This window comes from Anser brachyrhynchus (assembly GCF_964034855.1).
Source record: "Anser brachyrhynchus genome assembly, chromosome: 4".
Classification (NCBI taxonomy): Eukaryota; Metazoa; Chordata; class Aves; order Anseriformes; family Anatidae; genus Anser; species Anser brachyrhynchus.
The window spans coordinates 15,608,709-15,636,268 of NC_137698.1; the positions used below are offsets into that span (position 1 = coordinate 15,608,709).

At 43.1% G+C, this 27,560-nt stretch overlaps 1 protein-coding gene across 5 annotated transcripts in view; it reads right to left on the bottom strand.

The window, feature by feature from the left end:
• Positions 1 to 27,560, bottom strand: part of SLC4A4 (solute carrier family 4 member 4) — a 231,176-nt gene that overhangs the window by 99,995 nt on the left and 103,621 nt on the right. For 4 of the 5 annotated variants that reach the window (XM_080589204.1, XM_080589201.1, XM_080589202.1 and 1 more), the window contains exon 4: positions 6,400 to 6,535. In XM_080589204.1, the coding sequence (XP_080445330.1) occupies positions 6,400 to 6,535 (136 nt within the window). Of the gene's footprint in view, positions 1 to 6,399; positions 6,536 to 25,982; positions 26,126 to 27,560 lie in introns of those variants that run through there. The other variant, XM_080589205.1, reaches the window with a different exon arrangement.

Genomic DNA, 27,560 nt, shown 5'->3' on the forward strand with positions numbered 1-27,560 from the left:
ACAACATACTGACAAGTTCAAGCGTACACATTTTCCCACACATCCCTAAGGCCACAAATCCATGATCAAGTTGCAAAGGCTTAATGAGTTGGTATGTGTTAGTTGAGCAGTGATAATGCTGTATTTGCTTGTAAACTATCCCAAATGTAAGGTAAAACACGTTATCTTTAATAGCTTTCACCAAGCCTTAAACTAACACAGTTTACCTCATGTTTGCTCCAGGCCAAGAATACAGAGGTAGTTTCAACAACTCAGCTGACACCCGCTAATTCCCTCCCTGGGCTGCACACCCTAACACGACGTTCTGCATCACGCTGAGTACAACTGCTCCACCAGATCCAAGCAAATCAAAGTCAGGTAAGTATATTCACACTTAACTAATCAAAAGTAGCCAATGGTGAGAGGTGCTGATAGAAAGAATGGAAAAAATCAGCATTTCTGGAAATAGGGTGACTTGCATTCAAGGATTCCGATCCAGATAATAAAATCTGAAAGCTTCACCTCCTGTTTAAGGAATCAGGTAAGCTTGGGGCAGGAAAAGTAGGAGAAAACTGCAGAGAAAGGTAAGGCAGAAATATCAGTAAATGGACCTCAGCTTTTACATTCCTCTTCTTTCATCTGCCCACAATTTGTAAACAAAAAGGCAGTATCTATATGGCATTATAACTAAACCCTGCTCTAATATAGCCCCTTTTTCTTTAGAGCTCAGAGCCTTTACCAAGGCTGCACATAACAGTGGGTATTGAGCAGTGGGGCAGCAGGGGCACGGCACAGAGATTTAACTCACAAAAAAAGTTTCACACCCCTGCTTCCCAGAGCTCAAATCTGCGGTCTGCCAGCTGGAGGCAGAGAAGCCTCTGCTGCCCATCCTCCTTGCCACAGGTCCCCTGAGTAGGGCAAAGACACGGGTCATCTTCAAGTGCATGAGCACAGGAGAAGCACCAGGGCTTTGCCAAAACTCGGCAGCCTGGCCAGCAGTCAGGAGCACTGCATAGTGCTGCCCAAGAGGAGCAGGCTGGCAGGAGGCAAAGGGCAGAGGAGAGCAGCATATCTCAAACAGATCCAAACATGCTCTGGAAGGAACAAGTGAGCCACCAATGGAAAAGACAAATTAAGGGCTTCGTTGTTTCTCTCTGTTCTCTATCCATTGTTTAATCATTTAACAAAGTAGGTCTGAAAAAACAGAAAGCTCATCTCTCTAGTTGAAGATTAGAGCAAAGGTTAAATGCCGTTCTGTGCAAAATACTCTTTACACCCCTAAAACCATGTCATCACAGCAGGCAAGCAAGAGGTTTACCCCAGGGATCGCAACCCCGAGCTCCGCTGCCGCAGGCGGCCAGCCGGAGCGTGACCCGCTGCGGCTCCGCACTGCCCTTGGCTCCTGCCGCTGCCAGCAAGGTGTTTGCACAGGTGGCCGGCCAGGGGCTGCGCAAACAACTCCTTCTGTGGGACCCACAAGAGGAAATTTCACCTGGCTCAGACTTTTGCTGCGCTTATAAAAGGAAAAGAAATGGCACAGACCTTTTCCTTTATTGCAGCACCCAGCTACGGCTGCACTGTGAGCACGGAATGCAGGAGAAAGGAAGATGTTTTAATGCAACCTGATTGCAAAGTACAAGTGCATTCTAATCCTGTCCCAAGATACTATTTTAATATACTTGGCTAAATGAAAGTTCTACTGAGTAATATAAGGGGATTACTAAGACAAAGAAAACATACATATGAAGGTAAGGAAGTCACAAAGTGGTTCAAGAGAATATTATTAACGCCAAGTGAAATCATACTCCTAAAAAATGTATTACTTGAGGATTAATCAATTATGCTTTTCAACTGCAATAATCTCTTTTGAGACTTCATTATTCAGAAGTTGCTTTTTAACCCAAGCGAAGAGACTGAATTCGAGCTCTGAGTAACAAGGTTGTATTCAGCTCATACCACCTGGGTATTTGCTAGGAAAGCACAGTGACTTGGGCACCTGCACATCTGTGGAGTTCAAAGGGTGTGTGACATGGCCACATACGTATGACTGGATCATACAGTTACTGAGATCGTATCAAAGGCAGTTAGATGCTGCTTACCCTGCAACAGCATAAAGGCTGCAAATTACAAAGCATTTGTATTTTTGGTGAAAGTGTATAATTCACAAATTTCTGCAAACCAATGCCAGTACTTAGTTAAGCAATGCTCTCCACATGGCTTTCCATATGCTTAATACATGTCTTCTTCTTTAGGGCTTTTTATTATTATTCCCCACTATATACTTCACCTAATTAAATACACTGGTTTGCCAAGGACCAAGCAAAGCAAAGGAGAGGTTTACAAGGAGGCATCTTCAGTGTGAACTGAACTGAACCAAGCCGGTGTGCTACTTCACTCACAAATGATACCTAAAGTGATAAAAATGAGCCAAACCTGAAGCAAAGGTAGTCCCAGACACCTCCCAGGAGCCAGAAGTGCCCACTTTGAAGGCAGATGTGGCTTTGAGGACGTTGAACTGCGTGGTCACTCCTCGTTGCATCAGGGGAAATCACTGAAAGACCACTCCTGGTGCAATACTTTCCTAAACTAACCTACCAGAAGATATCGTGCTACTGTGAAATTATCATCAGCTACATGCATCCCCTCTTGTTGATAAAGACTTGAGGATACATCAGAAATATCTGTTAATGTTCAGAAAATAAGCCAAAAGCATGTCAAGACAGAAATTTGGTACTTTGTACAGTGTACATCTGTACTATGGCAAAGATCATACTTATGCACCTGGTCATTGAAGTATCATCAAAAAAGACTTTGCAAACTAGGACACAAAATGTGCTATCAAAAACAACCATTGACACAAGACCACACAGAAAAGCTCACTCGCACCCAGAAAGTTGCATGGGCAGCCTCTGAACGTTGGAACAAATTGTCTGACTTTTAGGGTGGAGGAGAGTGGAAAGGACAAAAGAGAGAGATGTAGGGTTAATGCTTCCTATTGGGTGGATTTCAAATTGTACAACTTGAAACAGAGTCTCCTGAGTGTTGAAGGCAACTCTATTGGCAGCGTAACAGCAAGGTGCCGTTTCAGGGCAAACAACTATCAACACTGTTACTTGAGAAAATTAACAACCAAATTTCTTTCGTTATTTCTATCCCCCTCTGTTTTTTTACATCTCCATATTCTTCCTTTCTGTCACTTTTAATTCACTTGCAATAGCTAGTAAAAATTCTCATGACCACATTAGAGAAGCAGCAAGGTACGGCAAACAACACCCATGTAGTGTTACACCTCTTGGACCTTACTACACTGGCAGCTCCAGCAAAGCTGGCACTGTGGACTCTGAATTCAGGAACATATAGGCATCACCAGCTCCAAAGGACAGAGATTTGCAAGAAAAATCTGCCACCAGTGCACTTGGTTGCCTCCAGAATAACATCTTACTCTTCAAATGCTTCTCTGGGAGCCTTCAGTATATTCAGTGTAGACATACCATGAAGACAGCTATTATCTCTGCTAGCCAGTATGCAGGACTCATCTTTTTTATTTTTAAAGCCCTATAATGGATTGCATAAAAGGCATGTTAATATTGTAATGAGGAAAGAGGTGAAGGATGTAAATGTACTGTTTGACAGAGCTAGCATAAAAAAGCAACCGTAATTAAAGATTTTAAAAGCCTGTCCGCCAGTTTACAACCCTTTCAGTCCTTTTCACTGTCACCAGGATCTTTCTGCCATGTCCCTGCCTTGCAGAATGACAATCTCCACTATGGTGTGCACATCTTCGTTCCCAAATGTAAATGGACTGAGCCTCAAAACAGCTGGTGGCCTCCAGCTGTTTCAGGTCTTTCTTTTCCTTTTACCAGCTTGCTCTGTATCCTTTAACTACTATTGAAATGCAAACATTCACATGTTGGTGCATGAATTTGTCCATCCACACCAAGTAAATCGATTATGAGCACCAAAAAAAAAAAAAAAAAGACAGAGAACAAGGAACACCCAGTGACCCAAATCTTCAGGTTACCTTTTAACAGCAATAAACCTTCCCTTTTACTGCTCTATTTCTAATGCATTTACAGGGCTGCGTTATGAAACACTCTACAAAAAAGATATTTTTCCAAAACTTCTCTTTTTTGTTAATCATGGCCAGACCCACTCACTAATGTGTGACAGGACCACACAAAGGAGTAAGACATCCTCAAGCCCCGGTCACGGACTGATGTACTTACTATCTGAAATGTCACTGAGTGCAGGGGGGTAACTATAGCCCATTTACACTGGGGTTGCAGCACAGACAGCTGAAGTCATATGGATCAAGAGTCAAGCTATGCAATTAAAGGTATTCTTCTGGAAGCTTTTTAAAGTCAGTATCTTGAAGGTTGCTGCTAGAAATGTTCCGTGCCATGTTCCAGTTTTTCTATTGATCAGAACTCCTCTGGTACCATTTGCTAAACCCTGTCTCTCCTGACAGCTCCCACTCTGTGTCAAGTCTTAGACCCATCAGCTGCAGTGAGCGGCAGAGCATGTAGCTCCTCAACTACCAAAGCAGAGCTGGCCAGCTCTAGCTCGTATATTCTGCAGCAAGAGCCACTCGGCAGCTTACAGCAGGTTTTGTTTTGCTCGATTAAGTCATTTCAGGAAGATACTGAAAAAACCTGAACAATTATACACTGTGCAAGATCACCATCGACAAATTACCATGAAAGTCAGGAAGTTAGCCAAGGTTAAGAATTTCACTGTGCTTCAACAGGTTGTCCCCTCTTCAAGTATTTAATATAGATATGTATCACTCAAGGGAGAGAGGCATATATACAGCTGAATCTAGCACTTCTACTGAAGGTGTATTTCACATGTGAAATCAGAAAGCATTTTCAAAGAGGAAGAAAACCTCCCTTTTTCTCTACAGCTGCCTGATGGTAAAAGAGCACCAGCATATCCCTCTGTAAGGTTCTTGGAACATAAAAGCGGAGGGCTCTTCATGGATGCTTCTCAAGACATATAAATGTTTTGTCATTTCTCATGCAGGACATGGGGTATCTTCCTCCTGATGGCTAATATCTGTGGACTTGAGGAAAACAGAGCTTCCCAATTTTTATATTACAAAGGAGAGACCCAATATAGTGCTCAATATGAAGCACACCATCAAGATCTGAACTGCAGAAGAGCCTTAACAAACTGTCATTAAAAACCCTTCTCAAAGGCCTATACATAGAGGAAAGCATAATTTGCCATAAAAAGCAGAGCTGGGCGGTACACATGACAACATGCAAGTACTGAACTAATGATAAGAGGGAAGAAAAGAAATAAAGGGAGAAAAGGATGACCAATAAGAAAGGAGTTAAAAAGTAAAGGTGAAAAGTCTTTAAATAGGCTCTACAAGTGACCGAGAAGTAAAAATAAAACAAGATAAGGGGTAAGGGGGTAGGCGGTGGAGCAGTTCATTAAATCACAGGTAAAGAAGATTAAGGTAGCCAAACAACACTAGCTACCTCCAAACACAGTAGGTGCCCTTAAGACTGGAAGGTGGGGAAAGAGCTTAGCACAGCCACAATAAAGGAAAACGAGGGGGATTGGGAACAGGGACGAGAAAACCCCAGGCTGCTCACCAGCTAGGTAAGCACCTCTTTCTAGGGGAAAGTTTCAGACCTTCGCAGTTAGGGGCTTTACCTCCCAGGGCAAACCCAATAAAAAGATTTTTGCTGTAGAAAAACTACACTTCACAAGGCAAGAAGCAGCCTTTAGATCTTGAATCCAATCCAACGGCTCCTTCTATGTTGCTCAGAAATAAGCCATAAAAAATTGTGTCAAACAGGGCAAAAAAACATGCCAGTCCTAAACCAGCACCATTAAACAGACAGGGAGAGAACTTAGTCAAGAAACTCAAAGCAGACAATCCAATCCAGCATTTAACACACCTTGAATAATTTGGAAGGAAAAAAAAAAAAACTTGAGGATTTTTTGTCAATTTAAAATTAATTTTATCAGTAACTCATTAACAGAAGGATGCGGTCAAAATGTTCCAATCTGTGGTGTGTGAATTTAAGTAATTATAGCAATAGAATTTAAGTAATTTTAACACATTTACAGAAGCTTTAGTCTGGCCATGGTATTGTTGATGTTTGCAATGCACTAGTAAGCCCATATCGATTTTGGGTCTCCATATGCAACCTATTCAAGTCAATCTGGCACTCTGATTTTTCTAGTTGTTGTTTTCTAGTTGTTGTAAATTAATATTTACACAAATCCATGAATTCTCTCAGTTATCCAAGAAAGGTAAATTCACCTGTACAGATTTCTTTCTGTGGACTTCCCAAGCCATTCTGTAGCGTGGACATTACCCCCCTTGAGTGCTAAAGAGGAATTTTCCATGGGGTTTCTGAGTAGCTGCCCTTCCCTTTCAAGGTAAAGTTAAAAACAACCCACCTGGCAGTCTCTTTCCATTCCATCTCTTGTCCATCAACAGCCAGAAGCTCATCCAGCTCTGTGAAAAGCTGCGGGGGCGCTGGGCTGTCATCTTCCTCTCCAAGAATGAAGCGGATGCGTTCGGCAGCGGGGGAGACTGCAGAGGTGAAAATACTGCGGTTAACAGCCTGAGAGATGACCAGGGACGTGCGGCTCTTTTCCTTTCCCTTCTCCCCAAAGCCGTTCAGCTGTTTCTCCAGGCTGTCTTTTCCATTTGACATCCTAGTTGTGGTTGGAGGGGCGTGAGGGAGGGTTCGTGTATCTCCCTCTCCTCCCTTCCTTGCTTCTCACTTACTTCTTAAAACTTCAAGCTGGGAGTAAAGTTCAGGAAAACTTGCCTCTTCCTACAGTCCTTAACTATGTTACAGCAATTTGCAGCCCTTGTAAAAAAAAAAGACCTATCAAGCTCAAAACCAATATGCTCTATGGTGCGTGCCCAAGGACCTTTAGTACTCTGATCAGCTGAGATCCTTAGCCCCCTTTTTTATATGACATAGAACCAGTTTCAGCCAAACTGTTTTGGGGCTTACTGTGACAGCATCCCATAGCCAGCTTTCCCCTCCCTGTCAACACGCCTCATGCTCTCATTGGCCTGCAAGGCAAGCCATAACCTTCCCAGACCTATTGCTAGAAAACACGGGAATATTTAACAGAAAGTTTGTGTCATCTATACATGAAGAATGTGCCTGAATGCATTTAGTCAGGCACCAATGCACTGAAAAAACCCACACCTGTACCCATGGGGAAATGACTGCCCATTTAGGCAGAAGAAACTAGAAACAACGCTTGCTCTTTTGGTAGTGCAAGTGAAGTTCATTTGTGTTTCTGCACCTAAAGGAGAATGAGCAGAACCCCCCTCCTGGTTAAGAAACGGACATGACTCAAAATTAAAAACTGAAAACCTCACTGTGCACATGCCTAGACCTAAGGGCAACTCCCAGAGGCAACTGGGGCTCGTGCCACCAAAGCAGCATTGCCAGAGGACCTCTTGGGGTCTACAGTTTTTTTCTTATCATATCACTTTAAAACGAAGGTGCGATACTGGGCAATTTTAAGACAGACATCCTTTCTGCTGAATGTTTATTAGCATTAGAGTTAAACAGCAGACTATGAACTTTGAACAGTTCTGCTAAAAACTCCTTTCTTTTCAAAAGATCAGCTGTCTGGCTGTTGCAATATAATTAATTACACCAGGTGTCCAATCACCATTGATTTTTCCAGGGTAAGCAAAGTCTCAACTTGTAATGTGAAAAAAGAAACCAATAGGAAACATGGCCTTTTCATTTGTCTTTTTTTCTTGTTTTTTAAAGAAGCCTTCATAGCTTTCTTCTTCAATTATTAAGCAAACATTGATGCAAATTTAATTTCTCACCAGCTAGTATACTTTTGTAATAAAAAAGCTTTTTTTTTTCCTATTGAAAGTACATTTACAGTTAAAGAAAATAATTTAATGAAGCTATCTTTTCTTATTATTATTTTTGCAGTTGGTGACATTTTTCCCCCTGCTGCATTGGTTTTAACGCTCCCAATTGCAGTAATACAGCAGTAGGGACATACCTCACTGAAGGGAACATTTTTTACCCAAAGCTTTAGAGCCAATTGCAATTTTTGCTCAAGCCGTTCAGAATGCTCCTGCAGTGAGAGAGAAGACCAGGCTTCCTTCTGAAAGCAATGCACTGCTGAAAACGTTTTGTTTCACAAATCTGAGTTTTGCTCTAAAATACCTACACGAATTAGAAGCCTGGTTGCCAGCTAGGTCCATTTTACTTCTCTCCACCTCCTTCCTCTCCTTTAAGGCTTTTCAGGCTCACTGGTCAGCAGTGCATCGTGAGCTGCCCCTGCGATTCTCCTTTTTCCCATCACAAAGGCCTCAGCAACACTGCCCTTCCTCACAGAAGCACCTGCCAGCTAGGTGCACCAACCTCTGTGCTTCCCAAAGCTATCCTCATGTCTGCACAGTCACATCTAAGGCTCTGCAAAGTGGTGCTGGTCTAGAACTGTTTCCAGAAATCCACCATTTAGCCCACCAGCTCCACTACCCTGAGACATGGCCACAGCTCTTCTTCACAGAACTGCATAGCACAACTCAATCCTAAACCCAAATAATTACAGCATGTACATCCCGATGACTGCTCATGGCTGCCCCTTTCCCATGCCCATCATTTCAAGGGTACCATTGCACAAGCACAACATCCTCAGGACATGCACTAGACCAGCCTGCGTGTCACCATTATGAACACAGGCACTATCACATATATCCTTCTGCCTTTTAATTGCAGAACAATAGGGCTTGACCCTGTAGATCACTGCACAGTTCACAGATCATCACAGCTTCCTGGCCTCATGGGACAGGTGCCCAGGAGGCAGCAGAGCTTGAGGACAGGCAGGGTTTGCCTGCTGCTGTCTCCCCCTGTGGTACCAGTCACACTGAGTGGCACCTCACTGCCTGAAGAGCCACCCGCAGCCTCCTCGGCAAGTCAAAGCACATCGGGCATCTGATTTGCTCCCATGATTGAGAGCAAGGTGTAAGGTGTGTGCATGAAACGTAAGTGAAAGCAACATAAACATACATCGGTAGAAAGCAAAGTTCACACAACCAGCTGATCCATTCCTTTGCCATTATGTCACATAAACAACATTGCCCGTGATTCAGTAAGTTTCCCAAACTAACTACACAAATCTTTTTCATCAGTTCTTCCTTTGAGAAGATCTATAGTTTCCCACAAAAGCAAAAACATTCCCACAGGATACTCTTGAAAAAGAGAGAAAAATATTGCTAAGCTGAATTTACAAAGACATTTAGTTCTTGGAAAATACACATTAACCCTTTTGGTAATTAGCACTCTTACATAAGCATTAGTTTCTACAATTTTTTTTCTTTTTCTTCAGAAATGTTTCTCACAATCTGTGAGGTGCATAACAAGCATTTGATGACTTGACTTGGATGTAACAGATGCTCTTGGCAGAATAGTTCCAGAATATATCTGCAAACACATAGCCTTATGCATGAAAATCGTCCTTGCAATTATAAAAGCAATTTGGACTAAAAATCTGCATCTAAAACACATTGAAAATAAACATTAGTATAAATAATTAAGATTTTCCTATTTCAAAAACGCAAATAGGTGTAACACTTGAGCTCATCTTCATACAGTCAGCTCAGATCAGCCACGGGGCCAGGAGTTTGTGCTGAAACCAATGCACCTGAGCACTAGGAGGCACGGTTCAAGTTCTGCTTTCTCCACACCACTTTGGCTTGGGGTAAATCATTTCGCTGCTCAGGACCTCAGCTCCTCACTGCCACATACCAGCCTCTCTCTTCCCGCTCTATTCAAATTGCACATGCTTCAGGGCAGAGATCTCACTGTGTGTACGTATGGGAAAACACCTACTAAAGCTGAGTCCAAAGTTTCAGCTAAGGCCTTTAAATACCACTGTACTGGCAGATTGTTTATCAGTACTTGGGTTTTTTCCATTTCTTTTGCTGTAGTGCTTCAGACATGTACATAGATATGTGCCCCCTCCACAGCACACTACAGACAATAAAAAGATGACAGCTGGCCAAAAGAACACCAAACGGCTTATAGCATGAATGTGCAGACTTCCACAACATGCTTTTTCCTCTTCCTTTCATTGGGGTGAATTTAGCTCAAGAAAAAAAAAAAAAAAACCAGTAAGTGGCTGCCATTCTCCAGCCATTTGATGGTTTCACAGTGATGGAAACAGCCTAGGTGATTTAGGCTTCAGCTCTTTGCTGATGGTGTCTGACTCTGCAGTCATCCTCCAGATGAAGAGCAAGCCCTGCTGGCAGGGAACCCATCAGATACATGTTCCATCAACTTCCCTCTCAATCTGCACTAATGACTCTCAATATATTCTTAACAGAATTTAAATATCACAGCCAGAAAAGCTATAAAATAAATTTATATCCTACAGCTTCAAAAAGCAACTTGGAGCACAGCAAGAGGCTGGTGCATTAAGCAGCCTGTGAGAGAAGTGATTACAGAACTGCTGAAGGCATTGCTTGCAGCCAACGAGAAAAATTCTCTCTTTTCACTCATTTTGTTATCATTTGGTATTACGTGGAAGTGTTACTCTGATGCCTGATCTCATAACACAGTAATTCCACAACTGGCCAGACAAGTTTGCTCACTGGGCTGTATCATATGAGGAGTTGTAGAAATGCTGCCACCCCATCTGGACAAGCAAAGTCTCCCCTTCTTTTTCTTCTTCCTTTTGTTTTTGCTAATTTCAGATTAGCTGCATTTAGCACAACTGATAAGGTTCAAAATCCAATTAAGGAATTTGCTGGGTCACAGGTCTCCTATGGCTTTGCTTTACCACATGTTCTTTATTGCGGTTTTGTAGGTTAATGGGCCGTTTATGGGTTGTTTATGTGCTCTTTAGCAAGGAGAACATATTTTCATCTTAATCTCCCCAGCGAACACCGTGTGCTAAGCGTGGGGTGGACAGCTGAGTGTCAGGCTTAAGAGCTGCAGAGCAATTAACCTGGGGGGTGAACCCTGCAGACCTCCCCCTGCCCGACCTTTGAGCACCGGCCCCACCGGCCTCCCCAAGCCTTGACCATCACCTTCGCTTCTCCCTAACCCAGCCACTTCGGGAGCTGCTGAAACCAGCACCGTCAACGGCAGCATTGGCTGCCACTGCTGAGAGGTCTTCTTTTTGCAGCTGTCTCGTTCCAGCAACAACCTGATGAGCAACAGACATAAGTATCGGAGAAAATGCTAATCCACGGATTTAGATGGCTGGGATTATATTTTTCCCTGAATGGGAGAGGAATTAAGCTATAAATTGCAGATGGTAGAACGCTCCAATGCAACATTTAAATACAGGTATTGGCATCCACTAACAGCACCTCCTACCTCCCCCTTTTCCCTTTCCTTTTCCCAGATTCAGGCAGAAGCGGTCCATGAAGCAGCTTATAAAACAAATCGCTTGCTGAAGAGAACGAACACATCAGCTCTTTCTCCTAGTTCAGTTCAGGCCAATTATGAGTACAATTTATACCCTCAGGTTCCCAAAGGCAAAATCAATCTCCATCAACATAGAGAAATCTGAGGGAGAAATACAGAGAGACACATTGTGGCACGATGACTTCAAATAAGGCCACAGCTGAACTTCCCAGCCCAATGTCAGCCCAACTTCAACAATTGCTCGCTGTCGCAGGGAGCCCTCCCTCACAGCCCTGCCAGATAAAGCAGCAAGCTCGCTGCCTGCACGGCTCCCCGCAGCTCACAGAAATACTGGGGGGCTTCACAAGAGCAGCAAATATCCTGAAGTCACCTCATGCTTCAGTGCTGCGTTGCAAAAGCCTCACTAGCCATGGGTGAAACGTGATGCAGCGAGGAAGATGGTTATAATCTGGCTCTCCACGTGTACGGTGCCTCCTCAGAATTAACCCGGGGGTACCCATTTGTGATGATGTACAACTAAAACAGCCTCTTCTCAAATCAGCCAGCAGTGTTTCTTCCATGTGTTTTTTCGTTTTGTTTTTACCAGTAATGCTTCTGAATACCGTTGGGACCTGCACCTCAGTCGACTGCTTCCTCCATCCAAGGCCAAAGAGCCCGTCTAACATGAGGTACTCCACCACTTTGAAGTACATCAGCAGCTACAGAAATCCCCACGAGACCTGGCATAAATCCTGCCTCAAAGCCTGTGGTAACATTATCAAAGAGGGTTATTTGTAAAACATGCTTTCCAAATACATTTATTAAAATGGGACGTGATTACACTCCCATTAATTTCTGGGGTTGCCCTCAGTCAGCCAAAACTCAGTTCAAATCAATCTCAAGTCAGAGGGAACAAGTTGAGTTAAACACCTGTGCGGACGTTCTTATCAGATTTTAGGTGGTTTTCTTTCTAGTTTACCTGACCTCACTTCCAAAACGAATCAATTAACATTAAACAACTTTAATTCTGCATGTTAATGTCTCTACAAGACCTTATCCCATTTAATCCTTTCTCTGAAGATTTATACCTTTGATCAGTTCCCATTCACATTCCTGAGTACTCCTGCATAGACACACCCTGGAGTTTGAACACTTTTACACACAGTTCAAGGCACTATCCAGAGGCAAGTTTCCACTAAGGATAACTGATGACAAAAAACCATGCTTTAGTCAACGTTACTAATGAGAACAATGAAGCAGGCAGTTTTCACAAAAGTCATGAAACAATAACACAGATGGCGTGGCCCATCCCGTACAGAAGTTTTACAGGTTTCTGGTCTGCTCCCCTCCACAGCACAACCCCTTCTCTAGGCATTGTACCTAGCAGATAACAAGAAGTTAAACACAAGCACAGAGCTGCGGAATACAAGGACAGTGGAAAAGCTGCTCCCAAGGAGCTCCCCAAGGAGGAGAGCTTGGAAAAAAATGGCAGCTCCCTTAATTTTGACTCTCCCTTCGTACAATTTCCAGGTGCAGTGCAGACTGTAGACCCTTACTATCTCCCCTTGACCCCCTTTCACAACAGGGATGTAATGAGAAGCAGCAGTAACCTGGCCCAATGCTCATTAACACCTTACTGATAAGACCAGAATTCACACTATCTTGATTCTGCAGCAAGATTTTTTGCTCTGCATCTACCTGGCTTGATTAATATAAGCAAGGTAGTTCGGTCATGCAATTTGGCAAAAATTGAGGAAGAAAGCTTTTGAATCAAAAATAAGGTAAGATTTGAAAGGGAGATTGTGACATGAGATGGAATTCCCCCAACTAAAAGCAAGCAGTGAAGGCTTTCACACCTCACAGCTCTACCAGCTTCCATGAAACACTAACCAACATGGAGTCATGGCTAAAAGCAGAGCCTGAGATTGTCATCATGGACATCTTCACAGCTCATGTGTGGTATCTGACACAGGGATAAGGCAAAGGACCTGCTCCCAGTTTACTCGTAACACTGTTCAATGTGTTTGGAGCACTGCTCATGTTGAAGCGCAGCACACAGACTCTCTGTGCTATTCTTGCACTTGTATAGGTAAGGACAACGATTTACACATGGAATCTGCTTCACAGCAATGCCTGCACCTTAAAACATTGCTCAGAGACCACACATAGGGCCTCCCCTAGGCTCCAGCAGAATCCACCTCTGGATGACCAACTCTCCAGATAATCACTACAAGCCAACATTAGAAGTTTCTTTTCCTACAGATTAAAATGATTCCTTTTTGACCTTGCACACAGTGCTAGCTGGTAATAAGGCAGATCAGATTTGCCCGCAGGATGAACTTGGCAGCCTGCAGGGAGCACTCACTATGCTACCAGGTCCCTTTTGGGGCCATCGCTCTCTCTACTACAGACAACAAAAGCAGAGAAGGCAATTCAAGCCACTTGATCCATCCTGAAGCAAATATCCCACATCCCTTGATCATGACCCTTTCCAACATGTAATGAATAGCGCTGACTGCCTCTTGAATAATCCATTTTTTGCTGGACTACTGTACTGCATGATTGTGCATGTTCTGCTGTAAGCTCCTATGCAGCATGTGGCATATCTTAAGTCTTTGATTTGCAAAAAATCATCAGTATTAGACAAATGCTTACTAACAACATATTCTCTCAACAGCCAGAATGGCAGCCTTTATATAATGATCTGCTGAGCACTCTCAGCTCCTTCTGTCTTCAGCGGTGTTGTGACAATGCACAGAACTTATGTCTCCAGGTATTTTATTGAAACATTCTATGGAGATATGCGGACACAGCAAAGACTGTTCTTCCAAAAATGTCCTAGATCTACGCATTTATAACAGATAGGGACAAGTGGACAAGGTGAGCAATGCAGACCATCAGTCTGGCAGCCTCTTAAGCAAAAACACCATCAGCTAATGAAGAAGTCAGTCAGCCTTAATATAAAAGACATTGCCTATAGAAGAAGAAACACCACTAATTCTGAACACACTCTTATGATGGAGGGATCACTGCATGCTATACCTCTAGTCTGGCTACGAACCTTTCCCAGGACTGCTCCACTTGAGAAACACTGCCAGTTAACTGTCTTTAAAAATCGGTGCCTGCTTTTTTCAGCTGCAGACAACAAAAATAACAGTGATGTAACATGTCAGGGGCAGAGGCAGCTGTATATCCCAAATGGAATGCATTATTAACAGCCTTGCTCAGATACATCAGTAGCAAGCTGAGCCAGGCCAAATAGTTAATGTATTAACCACTCCGGTCTCTGCCTGCTCAGATCCACAGAAGGTTCCACTGATTTCAAGGGTGCAGAGTCGGGTGCACGTAGACCGCGTGATCCTCCGTGTGCTGGTCTGGAGTCAGGCCTGCTGTAGCTAGATGCCAATTACCAGTTAGTAGGTGCTGAACTGCCTGAAAAAACAGGAGATTTCTCTTTATCACTTCTTTTTCCCCCTAGATTCATCTCATGTAACTGAAAATAGCACTAAAGGCAGTGATGCCTTTGACACTTTTGTTTTACTGAACAGCTAACCCATCCTTCTGTACCATAGCCTATGCATCATGACAGACCACACTGTTTATAAACCCTGGTAAGATATAAGCCATGCAACAAGCAATTCAGTACAAAATATGGATTACAAAGGTATTTTTTGACTAGTTCTGGAGGTCAGCCATCTTACTTAAGTCGTGTGAAACTGCAACAGCAGCACATTTTTAAGGAGCTATTACTGAGCAGTTGCCAAATAGAGGTTAATAAAGAAAAAGCTGCATCTAGAGAAAGCCTAGCTTTTTTTCTGAGCTTTGTAACATATCCCACTGTCACACGGATCTGGGATGCTGTCTGGAATCACACCTCGCTTGGACTTGAACAACAGTCAAGTCTCCAGTGAAACAATTTAGCAGCACAGTGACTGCCATATGTAGCAAAGTTCAAAGACTGTTCTGTAATTCTCAGTGTTTTTTTTTATTTGTTTGTTTGTTTTGGGGGGGCTTTTCTTTGTTTTCCTTTTTTAAAAACAGTATGGCTTTCACAGCTTGTTTGCAGAAATGTTGCTGTTCAGCTCCCTGTAATCCTGCTAGGGTCCCATTCTAGTACCTCAAATGTGCCCTTAATCACATTCATGACCATATGTGGCTCCCCCAGTACTTCCACGGGCACTAATAGCACAGCTCATGCACGAAGCAACTACTCAACATAAGATAGTACGTGAGAAAATTCCTTTTTATTTGGTGAGTAAAAAAAGACAGCACTTTTGTGTTCAACACTGCAGTGCAGCTCTCTTCTAAGATATTTTTAAAGCTATTTTGATTTGATGCAGTCCCTTAGTACTGTCATTCCCTTCCATTGGCCACAAGAGTCCTACCAAACTATTAATTCATTTTTGAGCTCACTACTGATCATTTACCTGCACCTCCTTTTTTAGGTAGTGAATAGTGTGGTGCAGTGATTTTTTAAGGACACAGCCATAACAACTCTGGACTCTTTGTCTGAATTTAAACTTCCATGCAGTGCCAAGAAGAAATAGTCACCCTTCCCTTCCCTCTCTGCGCTTTAAAACCAGCCCTCCGGCTGCAAGAGACAATTTTATGCCTATTAAGCTCTTCTCACAAGCAGGATCTCATCGTAGTCTGTTTGTCCCGTTCAATCATCCTCCACATCAGCGCTGACCATTTCAGCACTTCTAGAAGTTTTCTTCAGCAATGGCTCAACGGAGCAGAACAGCATCGCAGAGGAAGAAAGCCAAACACAAGCACGCGAGAATTTTCATTTTTTACTCCTCCAACTTTCCTGCATGCAGAGCCCTTCGTTCCATGTGTTTTTCAGCAGTATCTCCAGCTGAAATTGAGCTGATCTCTGTTGCCAGGCAGTATTTCAAGGAGTACTGAATGTCTCTGGCATTCAACACTTTTTGCTTTCAACTCTTTTCATTCTGCCCCCTCTGTTTTAAATGTTGCCAAATACCTCATCCACTTCAGGCACAGAGGGAAAAGGGTGTTAATATTCCTTACAGGCATTGCAGGAGACCAACTGGTGTCTGAGAGCAACATATATGCACTGAGAGGGTTCTGCAGACTCTTATTTCTTTATGATCAACTGCCTTGTGTCAAACTTGGTGTAGCAGGGAGATGCCATTCCGAGAACACAGGCTCTTGTTAGCTGTGAGGCTCAAGAGCACAAATTATTGCTGGGGGAGAGGAAAGAGACAGAGCTAAATAAATTAGGTCTGATTTTGCCACTGCTTTGCATACATGCAGACTTGAATACAGGTGTCTTGCTTGGTTTGAACAGAGTATGCAGCACACAGGCACTGAAACACTTAAATGGGAAAAAGAAGTTACAAACAAGCATAAAGGTGTATTTATCGTTGATATGACTTGAGTTGGTCTTCACCAGAGCTAGTAGTTGTGGTGGAAGACTGTATCGTTCTGGATGTGACAGAGATGACCGGTGTCTGTTGGCTGTTCTGACAAATGCACAGGCATTAATGCGAGCATTCTGTAGCCTACATCGATTTGGCGCTTCTGAGCCCATCTCATCTTGAATATCAGCAGGAATAAGGCGCCAGCCGCCTTTGAGATGCTTTGAAAATGCTCAGCGTTTCTTTTTTTCCATCACCTTCTGAAAAGCTTCATTCAGTGACAAACTGCCCTTCTGGCTCTTAAAGGTTAACAGCCACTTATCTAAAAAGCTACAAAGCCAGCACAAGAGTTCAGACAATGCTTTCATTGACTTTGAGAGCAGCAGGATCTGGCCTGACGAATCGTTACAAAACTAGTTAATTTCATGCTTTAATGCTGGTTTTCCACACACTTCCTTGCTGCAGCAAAGCAAGTTAGGCAAGGAAGATCCATCTCTTCAGACCTGCGCTTTGGGCAGCTTCCTTTATCCCATCTTTTAAAGCCTACCAAAAGCCCATCCTCAGCACTTCCCTCACTTGGCATCCGTGGAGATGTTATGATCACCCTGACAAAAATTGTCACTGTACTGTAACTAGTGTGGCAAAGCAAAGATTTTGGTGGATAAATTGTTTCTCTGAGGGAATTTTCTCTCTCTGAGTCAAAACAATTCAGAAGAGGGCATTCGCAGTGGTATTTCAGTAGCAGAAAGACCCTATTGAGATACAGACACAATAACCAGTTTCGCTCCTGCCTTTAAAAATTAACAACCGTTAACTCAGGCTCCGGGTGGCTCCAAGCTGCCAGCAATACACTCCTTCCAACTGGCTTCCCAGAAAGAAACTCCTGATTTAACTTGTTCTTGAAAGCCTGGTGACATTTCTCCAGCTCTTGTTCTTTGCCGGTTTCCCCTTGCAACAGCAAGTAGCGTTCAAGCTTCTGCCTCCTTTTTCCTCTTAGCTTCACAGACTCACCCCCACCTCCAACATCAGCACCAAACCTCTGCAGAGCATGATTATGATGGAAAACAACAGGCTTGCTGCTCCGCGGACACGGGCTGCACAAAGGTCTACACCTTCAGCTGTGCCCCACCACTCAGCAGAGCCCAGACACGAAAAACCCATCCCTCCAAATAAAACTCAGGAGCGCTGGGAACTTGAAAGTTGCCATAGTTAGATCAACTGCTGACAAGAGTTGCACGGAGGTATGTATTTTGATCCATTATATATAAGCCCCCAAATGGCAGGTGATCTCTCATTAGTGAGAGGAAGGGATGTACACTGGCAGGGTATCACACAGCAGGCATTTCAGCAAATGGCAACAGCATAAAGCGAATGGTGGAGAAAGGAAGAAAAATTGAGATTAAAAAAAGGAAGCTTGTGAAACAAACAAAAAAAAGGCCGATGAAATGTTAATGAAAAACGATTTCAGGCTAGCAATGCATACCCTTCCTTGGCTGAAAGTCAACCGGCCAGATTTTGTGGTTAACCTTGGCGTCTACCGCACAGAAGAGGAAAGAGCTCTTCTCATCTAACTCCAAAGTGCAAGTAGGAAAACTGACTCTGGCAAGCCAGTAACTTCAATAGATTTGCTAAGGACTCACCTACCCTGGAAAGTAGTTTTACCACTTTAAGCATAGTTCTGTAATTAAATCAACCAAATGCAGGTAAAAGATTTTTCCACTTTTGGGAATGGAATACAACTAGGATTTATACTAGAACTGTGTGCGAGAAAAATAATAGTACGTTATCCAAAGTATTTATACAGTAAAACTAAGCACTGGCCAGCTTTCAGTAAGTGACTGTACTGTAATGAAGATCAATATACTCAGGAAAAGGATACTGCCAAAACCGAGGAAGGGAGAGAGCTAGTTCAAACAAACCTAATGTTTTTCAGTGAAAGGGGGAAAATTTGGTATCTGGAGACAAATGTGGAATAGAATTCTAAGCAAGCAATGTGGAGATACAAATTCAGCAAACATCAGAGGCTAGAAAGCAGTAAGGCAGGGCAACTATAGAGAATAAGGTATCAAAGCTCCACTTCACTGCACCTTGGTGCTTCGGGACATGGTTTAGTGGGTGATAGAGGTGTCAGGGGGATGGTTGGACCAGATGATCTCCGAGGTCTTTTCCAACCTTAATGGTTCTGTGATTTAGGAATATGTTAGTCCTACGTAAGCTTAGGTCAAAGCAAAACTGGCAAACATGACATATAACAAAGACTCAAACAAACTGAAAAACTAGTACATAAGACAAAGAAGGAAAATGAATTATTTAAGAATATTAACAACAGGAGCTTGGGAACTGGTGGATCAAGGGGACCACCGTGGAGTGAGAGAGCCAATTAAGAGGATTAAAGATTTTGCAGGAAAGCAAAACAGCTTCTTCATGTGAAACTTGACCACATCAGTGAGTGGAAAGATGATTTTTCAGAAGCTAAAATGTGAGGCAGTTAGGATATGAAAGTGCAGAAACAGGCAGACACAGACAAACTCATCAGCAATAAATGACCAAACTCCTGGTGCTCATCCTAGCAGGACCCTGACCAACACTGGGGTTTTAGTAAGCTCTGGAACGTTTTGTACAGCACGAAACTGAAAACACTATAATCAAGCCAATGGTACCCAGCTAATCTAGCACACTTTACCACTGGATCCCACCAAGCCCACCAGAAAAAAAAAAAAAAAAAAACCTCATTATTTTATCTGATTTCCCTTTTTTTCCAGATGCCAGGTACTGCCCTTTGGAGGTTTTCTACTGCTGTTCACCTACATTATGGTTTCAAAAGGTGCACAAGGTTAGCATGCCTTTATTTTTCTTCCACGACTAAAAGCATAGCAAATGTGAGCTGCCACAGCCTGTTCGGACTTACACAGACTGGGGCTGCTGCAGTTAAAAACAAAACCATTAGCAGAGTTCTCAGAACCCAAGCACTACTTAAGCAGATTTTTTTTTCTTTTAAGCTCCTAAATGCAACTGTATCAATTATTTTTTTGTGTAATTGCCTAACATTTAATGTTTACAGCAACATTTTACAACTAATTTACATGTAGTTCAGTAAATGCTTTAGGGTTAATTGGTCTTTTGTCGTGCATTAAGTAGTTTGTTAATTATTAGACAGTTGGGAGGAAAAAACAAGTAGGAGGTCAGTTTGAGGATGGCTTGGACCGAACAGAACAGCTGCTTGTAATTAGCAAAATGCATGGGGGTGATTTTTGCATAAGCATTGACCTTCCTCATGGTCAACCCCATGTTCAGCCCCAAAGCAGGCAAGTCGCAAGGGAATGGTTTATTTTACAGGATCACAATGTCTCCTTTGTTCTACTTATGAGGATAGGATACAACAGGACTACTCATGTACTAACCTCATTGCTTACAGCATGTGTGTGTGAAGTATAGATGAAACCATAGGAGGAGAGAGAGAAAAGATGCAGTTAGTTGCGCTTGGCATGAAGAACTCAACAGGGAAGTTGTTTTAAACACACTCCAGGCAAAACAGAGGAAGCAAACATCACAAGAAGGATCAGAGGGATGTTTCCCAGAGAGGTACAGGCTGGCTAACCCATCTTGTCCATGAACATTTCTGCAGAAGGCTACAGTGAATTATTTTCTCCAAGTTCTGTTTGGTTTTGTATAAGAATTAAGGATAGGGAGGGAGATAATGACAAATCCTACGGTTCGTAGTAGGGTTTGGATCGGGCCTTGGATCTCCTTCCACAGCACACCAGCAATGCACACAGGACTGCAGAGCAGAGCATCGTGGCTGTCCTGGCTATATTAACATCCACTCAACACTGCAGTCATTTGACATCAGCCTTTTTTGAATCGTGATGTTACCGCAGTATCAGCACACTGCTCAACGCTGCTAAATTTCTGGACAGCAGAAGGCATTTGGGAAGCTTTTGAAGTTTTCTCCACAAAGCAAGATGCCCGTCTCACACACACGCTGTAACATGTACACGCAAAGTCCCACAGATAAGTCTGGCCGCCGTAAAAGGGAGCTGAATCCCAACTTCCCTACTCACACCAGTGACTTGGCACACACCTTTCAGCTGAAACCAAAGCCATTTTCTACCCCAGGCACATCAGAAGGCTCTCTATCATATGGCGAAAAGGATTTGGAGAGCCTGGGCTCTCCCCAGACAACCAGCAGCAAGCACACAGATTTCCAAGTGTCTTGAAAAGAGCACACCCAGGCCACATCCCAATACTGTATGGGGGCAAGAATCGTTTTGGTGCTAAAAGGGCTCCCAAGGACATGTAACTGTTCTCTGCTTGGAGCACGGTCAGCCCCGAGGCATCCAAACAGACCAGAGTGACTTGTGAGAAATACAGCAGTGTGCCTCCTTGGGGCTCTATTCTGCCCTCACTTTTATCTAATGAAACAGCACTTCAGGCGTTATATCGTAACTTCGAAACCAACATTAATAACATAATTACCAAGTTGGCCCTGCTTGGAGCAGAGGTTTGGACCAGATGACCTCCATAGGTGCCTTCCAAACTGATTTGTTCTATTCTATTAGTGAACTCCACATCCAGCTAATCTCCAGTCCAGTTATCACATCTGCTGCCCAAACATGAGTGCTTTGCCAGGCTTTCAGAAGAACTTTTAGTAATGCAAAGCGACTGGAAACTCCACGCTGTTTTTAATGATCTATTTGACATCTTGGTCTGGATGGAAGTTGAGATCAGAAATTGTAGCAACACAGAGCCAAGTTTGTATATTAGAAGCATTTGCACACAAATGCATCCAACTTGGTAAATTTGCTTGCTATCTTTTCCATGGAAAGTGTTCCCATGGCTTCTTCTCACCCAGTGCCTCATCTCCAACTTCTTTGGCTCATAGTGAGATGGAGCTGTTATTATGACACAGCTCCAAAATGTTTCATTCACAGTCCACACCCAAATTATTCTGGTTACTGCACAGACATACAGAAGTCATCTAAACAGAGACAGCAGGAGCAATTAAACCCAATTGACTGGAGGCTTGGGTTTAAAGTGAATTAGAGAAATCACGTCAATTTCTTGTATGGACATTCTCACTGAAAATTGAAGTGACCTTTATCAGATACTTCTTCACTGGAGGAGATGCTGCATTCTGAACTCAACGGAAGATGTTTTTCAGGATGCCTTAGGCTAACTACCCCTTTGGAAACACCAAGAGCTGCCCCAGCACCACCAGTCTGACTCCACGTGCTGTCCCTCAAGATCAGCCACAGGAAAACAAGGACCGCAAAACAACGCATGCAACATGTTTTGTGTCCAAGGGAACCAAGGAAGAGTTTGGCATGAAAACATGGACTCTGGACACATCTTCTTAAAGACAGATTTCTCCTCAGCATGACCTGAGTCTTCAGCACTAACAACTTTCTTCTGCAAGCTTGGTTTTGCTCTATCCTCTCTTTCAATATTTTCTCTACAGAAACAAAGATGTTACAGACTGAATGCCTTTAGCACATGTGCTAGGAAAGGTAAACACACAACATTTCAAAACAAAACACTCAGTAAAAATCTTCAGCTTTTAAAGACACTGGACCCTTAGTCTGGAGGTGCATACAACAAGAGCTGCAGGGGATGCAGGAAGGGGTCTCGGAAAACTTTTACATGATCTGCACCCTGTAACCAACCGACCTGCATATCTGCACAAACCCAGACATCAGGGGGCACTTTACACAGTACCCCCAGAAATTGTTTCTAGCCCCAAGCAGCTACAGCTGCCAGAAGCCCGTCACCTGCTCTCTCTGCACTCAGGGAATAGAGCTCGACCACTTAAACATGGCGTCAAACTCCACCTGTACCTTCTCAATCCACCCTCACGTACAAAAAAGTGGCCTCCTCTGCAAAAGCACTGGGTGCCCAGCAGCACAGTCGGAATTCAGGACTTAAAGAAAAAAGAAAAAAAGAAAAATAAAGCCAGGTGCTAGCAATAGTCTTAATTATTTTTTTAAACAACTGGGGATGGAAAGGGCAAATCAGGCATGAGCAGTGTTTTCAGAAACTTATTCCACCCAAACAGTTTGATGGACAAACGTTTCCTCAAATGTAAACTGCTTTACATCTATTGATCTCCTTAAAGTTGTTTCATGTTATTTTCATTTCTTTTTAATTTGTCCTACTGCATTTTCAATAGCTTTTTGAAATTAGAAGTATATAAACACGATGCGTTGAAACATCAAGCTGATAAAATAGGGGAGTTGAAGTTAAAAACCCTGTAGCTTTCCTGTTGCTCAAATTTCGTTATCCAGAAATAAGAAACCTAGTTTGTTTTTTTAAAAAGGGCTGGATTACATAGCAACACTTGGTGTGTGGCAAGTTTCTGCAAATCATTAATTATTATAAATCAGCAAGGAGTGCTGCTGCTTTCCTTCTAACCCCGGGAGCAGGCACACGCACAGGGTGGGTTTAAGAAAAATAGCATGGAAACGTTTCCCTTCCGTGAGATTTAACGCTTCCTTGCTCCCAGCGCTTCAGCCACTCATTGCCCCTTCCCTGCTGGGATTTGTGGTTTGCATTCAGACCGGCCCGTTCTGCAGATTGAGTTTAGCACCCAGCCGTAAAACCACCTAGCTGGCCACAGCGGAGCGGGTGGGCACTGCTGTCGGGAACAGAGAAAGGGAAAGAGCTGAGGTGTGCTGGGAGCTTCTTACAGGAGATGTGTCACCACTGGAAACACGAAGCGGGATCAGCCCGAGTTAAAAACCACCCAGCAGCTCCCGCTCGAGACGCGCTGCGCTGTTAAGTGACCTCAGCCTGTGCTGTTGAAAGTTCATGGCCCAGCAGCTGGGCAGGGCTCAGCTAATACAGATATTCAAAGGCTCCTGTCCCAGCGCCAAGCGCCCGGTTGGTATGACAAGGGTCGCTTTGTCTTGCAGCCCCCTCCGCCTCCCAGCACATGGGAAACTTCAGAAATTCCCTTGCTGAGGAGAACAACTAAGCTGAGTAACTTGGAATTACAAGCTTTTAAGGTTAGTTTGCTGCTGGAGCCAAGACATATTTCCAGGGCTTCTCAGGACTGAAAACAACCTTCTACTTTTAATGACTTGCCTTTTATCTTTAATAAGGGATTAGGAGTTATTTTTCCAGCTAATACCTCAAAATCCAGATAATCATAAAAGCAATCAGTAATACCCAATATATGTTAATTACTCATTTTCTTCTCGTCTCTCTCTGGCATGCTGTCACTCACATACATTAATTTGTCTATAATAGGGCTGCAAATCAAAATCAACGAAAGGCTTCAGGTCCCTGGGAAGTCACAGGTTCAAATTTGGGGGATTAACAACAGCTGATTACTTTGATGATGGTGAAGAAAACAACATTATGGCCAAAGACATGCTGAACTACCCAGCCAGCCATTTATCCTGGATCTATGATCCACCTACATGTTAACTTCAGCAAAAGCACAACACTGCTCAAGGTAAGCTAAGGAGGCTCTGGGCAAACTTTTCAGCTGGATGGCAATAAAAGTAGCCAAAGTTATGCTTGCAAAATTATTCCCAGTGAATAATCTCTTGCAGCCAGAAGTATTAACAGTCCGAGCAATGTGCTGTTTACCATTGTTACCACCTGGAACTGTCAGCCTGTGGTCTTGAGTGTAAAGCTGCTCAACCTCCTGCTCCTGCAGAGTCCCTTTTCAAAGGCCAGTGTGCTCTATTATGGAAAACTTCAGATTCTTTTAGGGTCACATTTCACTTTGGAATTCTCACCATCAACAGCAAAGTACCGTACAATACAGTTCACCTTCAAAGATGAAGGCTTTTGAAGGCTTCCCAAGGCCTTTTTCTCAAGTAGAACTCCAGAAATGAGCTATTTCAGCTAGAGATGTGATTTTTTTAATTTATTTTTTTAACCAAAATGGTGCTGCTAGTAAGCCAAAAGCTCTCCAAAATGCTTTACCCAAGTTTCTGTTGATGCCTCCAACACGTAGGATACGTTATATTTGTACGACCAGTTTGCTCCCCACAATAAGGGCAATGCTTTGGCAGAAGGCACACCGGTTTTCAAACAACTGAACTATTCAGGCCGGGAAAAGCCGAGCCACTTGGCAGCTGCCAGTGTCAGGGGAAGGGAAGTGGATCAGACCACACACTGCCCTTACCCAGAACATCTCAGTTAGCAAACTGTTAGGAGCTGAGACCTGCGGGACTACCTGCAGATCCAAAAGCTTACCTTTGTTCCAGTAACTTAAATTTATCACCCACTACTTGCAAACCTGATTTTAGCTACACTGGCCAAAGATCTTTTGTGTACAAACAGAATTGGTGTTTAAAAACAGCCCACAGGCAGATTTGGTGAGATTTTTGAGAAGCTGACAGTTTGGGGCAATTTCTGCCTCTCCCTTGAAATCACAGCATATTTCAAAGAGATAAAGCCAAGCGTTTGAAAATCCTTCCTTTCACACCTTGAAAAACTGTCAGAGATATTATTGCACAATATTTTCAAGGAATAGGACATGTAGCCTACCTTTCTGGACCTTTCTTTGCAAAAAATAAAACAAGTTCTGAATGAAAAATACACACACCGTGACAAAGCAGACACCCAGAAACTAGACATTTATGCCTCCAAATCCAACTACAAGAACACAACACAAGACTGAGGGGGAAAAATACATTTCACAAAAACCATCCTATAACACAATTCAGAGGCTAAGGCCTCTGGGGAAAAAATAATAATAATAATAAAAATGCCACAGCCATAGCAGACATTGTATAACAAGGAAACACCTTTCATTACTTGGAACAATAGTGCTTCTGTCACGAATCACTGGAGCAAAATCCTCCCCCCTACCCCCTCCTCCCCACCCCCCAATTTTTACCTGCAGACCACAGAATTTTAGACAACCCAGAGCTGAAAGAAGCCTCTGGAAATTATCATCTAACCTGGTGTTGAAAGCAGGTCCTTCAAATAGAATAGGCTACCCAAGGCCCCTTCAGGCTTGGTCCCAAACCACTTCCAGGGCAGGGAATTCCACCACTTCCACCATTTGCTTCCCACTGCAAAGATATTTTTTTTCTTATACCTAGACTCAGCTCCCCCTGGAGAAGCTCAGCTCCTTCCCTCCAGTCCTGTCACTGTGTGACCTTGCGAGGATCTCTGTGTACTGGAGAGAGAACGGACTTCACCTGCGGCTCTCTGTAGAGCTCTGCAACCACGCAAACACAGCCCGTTCGGGCAAGGTCCCAGGGCTGCCCCTTCCTGTCCAGCCAAAACCTACCTCCACTTTACTGCCGTGTTCCTTGCTCTCTCTTCAGATCCCAGAGGTGTGGACAAAGATCATAATGACACAGTTGTCCAACATCCAGTGCGAGTTCTGTTGAATCCCTGCTCTTTATATTCAGGCTGGGGGTAGGAAACATAGATGTGAGCCCATAACGTGGATCAGTATTTAGGACATGGGCTGAGTCATTCCCAGGGAAGATCAAAAGACCTCAGAGGCCACAGCTACTAAATTCAAATGTCTTTGTACTGCACATGTGCAAACAGGCTTTCAAAAGGTTGTAGCTTTGGTTAATTTGGACAAATTTTCACCTGGGACATTGCCTGGCAGACACATCCACCTGGTATTAATTTCAAGCATCTGATGTGAAACAGGTGTGATCTAGTTTCCAGAGTAGAAGATTGCTAGAAACTTCTTTTTATTAGGTTCTCTGAAACCTTTTCCAGAATTTTAAACAAAAATTTATCTCTGCTTTCCTTCCTCCTCCTGTTCCCAAGAAGAAATGTGAGCTTGAGGTAGCTATCTAAAATGGAAAATTTAAGTCCTCATTATTATATTTTGGCAAAGATACAAGTAATTGAAAATAGCCAGGACCTTCAGTTCTCGTTTTTAACTATGTGCTATCATATAACTAAAATAAAGGAGCTGAGAAACTGTTTGGATGTTATGTTTAGTGTATAGGTGGCAAAGATGAGAGTAACCTACCACCCAAAGACAATGATCTAACCAGATGCTTCAATATTCAGACTGCCTTTGCTGTTGAACAAGTTTGTGTTCCTGCTCAGTTTATCCTTAAGGGTCCCACAAGTACTCCAAGTTCAAGGTTTCCCTGTTTCCCTTGTACTTGGATGCAAGTAGAGAGGACCGTATGAAACAGAAGACGCTATTTTATGGAAATTAGAAATCAAGAGGAATCTAATGCTAATTCATTTGGAAGCATAGCTGCTGAAATAGTTTGATCATACACTAAAGACCACAACAGATGGAAACAACAATACAGCCTAACAAGCTAATGAAAATTAACAATGAACCAAGCCATAACCAAAATCAGAACCTTCTTTTTGTTACTGTGGCCCTTTGGAAATGATGGTAGTGACTGTGGATACTGAGCAGTATGGACCTACCTATTGGCAATTGCATATAGCATTCATGCTCCACCCTCTGCACTAATTTCTTCACTGCCTGAGTCCTGAATAACTGTTTTTGTTAGCTTGCTTTACAATCCTGAAACCATGCATCATGTAACTTATGGGGAGGGAAACTGCAAATAATGCACTTTATTTTTTTTTCTTACACTGCCCTGAAATTTCTACAATGCAAATCACACCCCCAGTGAATTTATCACAGAATTTTCTAAGAAGTTGTCATTAATGACTTTTAGAGTCAACATAGCTGACAACATCCTTTTTTTTTCTACCCTACAGCTGTGATACAGCCTTATCAGAAAAAAATGCTTAAGCACAGACCTCCTTCTTAAAACCTTTCCATTGGACATCTTTTTGCCATTACAGCACCTCTAAAAGTGAAGCCTGGGAGACAACTGATGCAGTGATTGACCCCACAGTTACAATATGC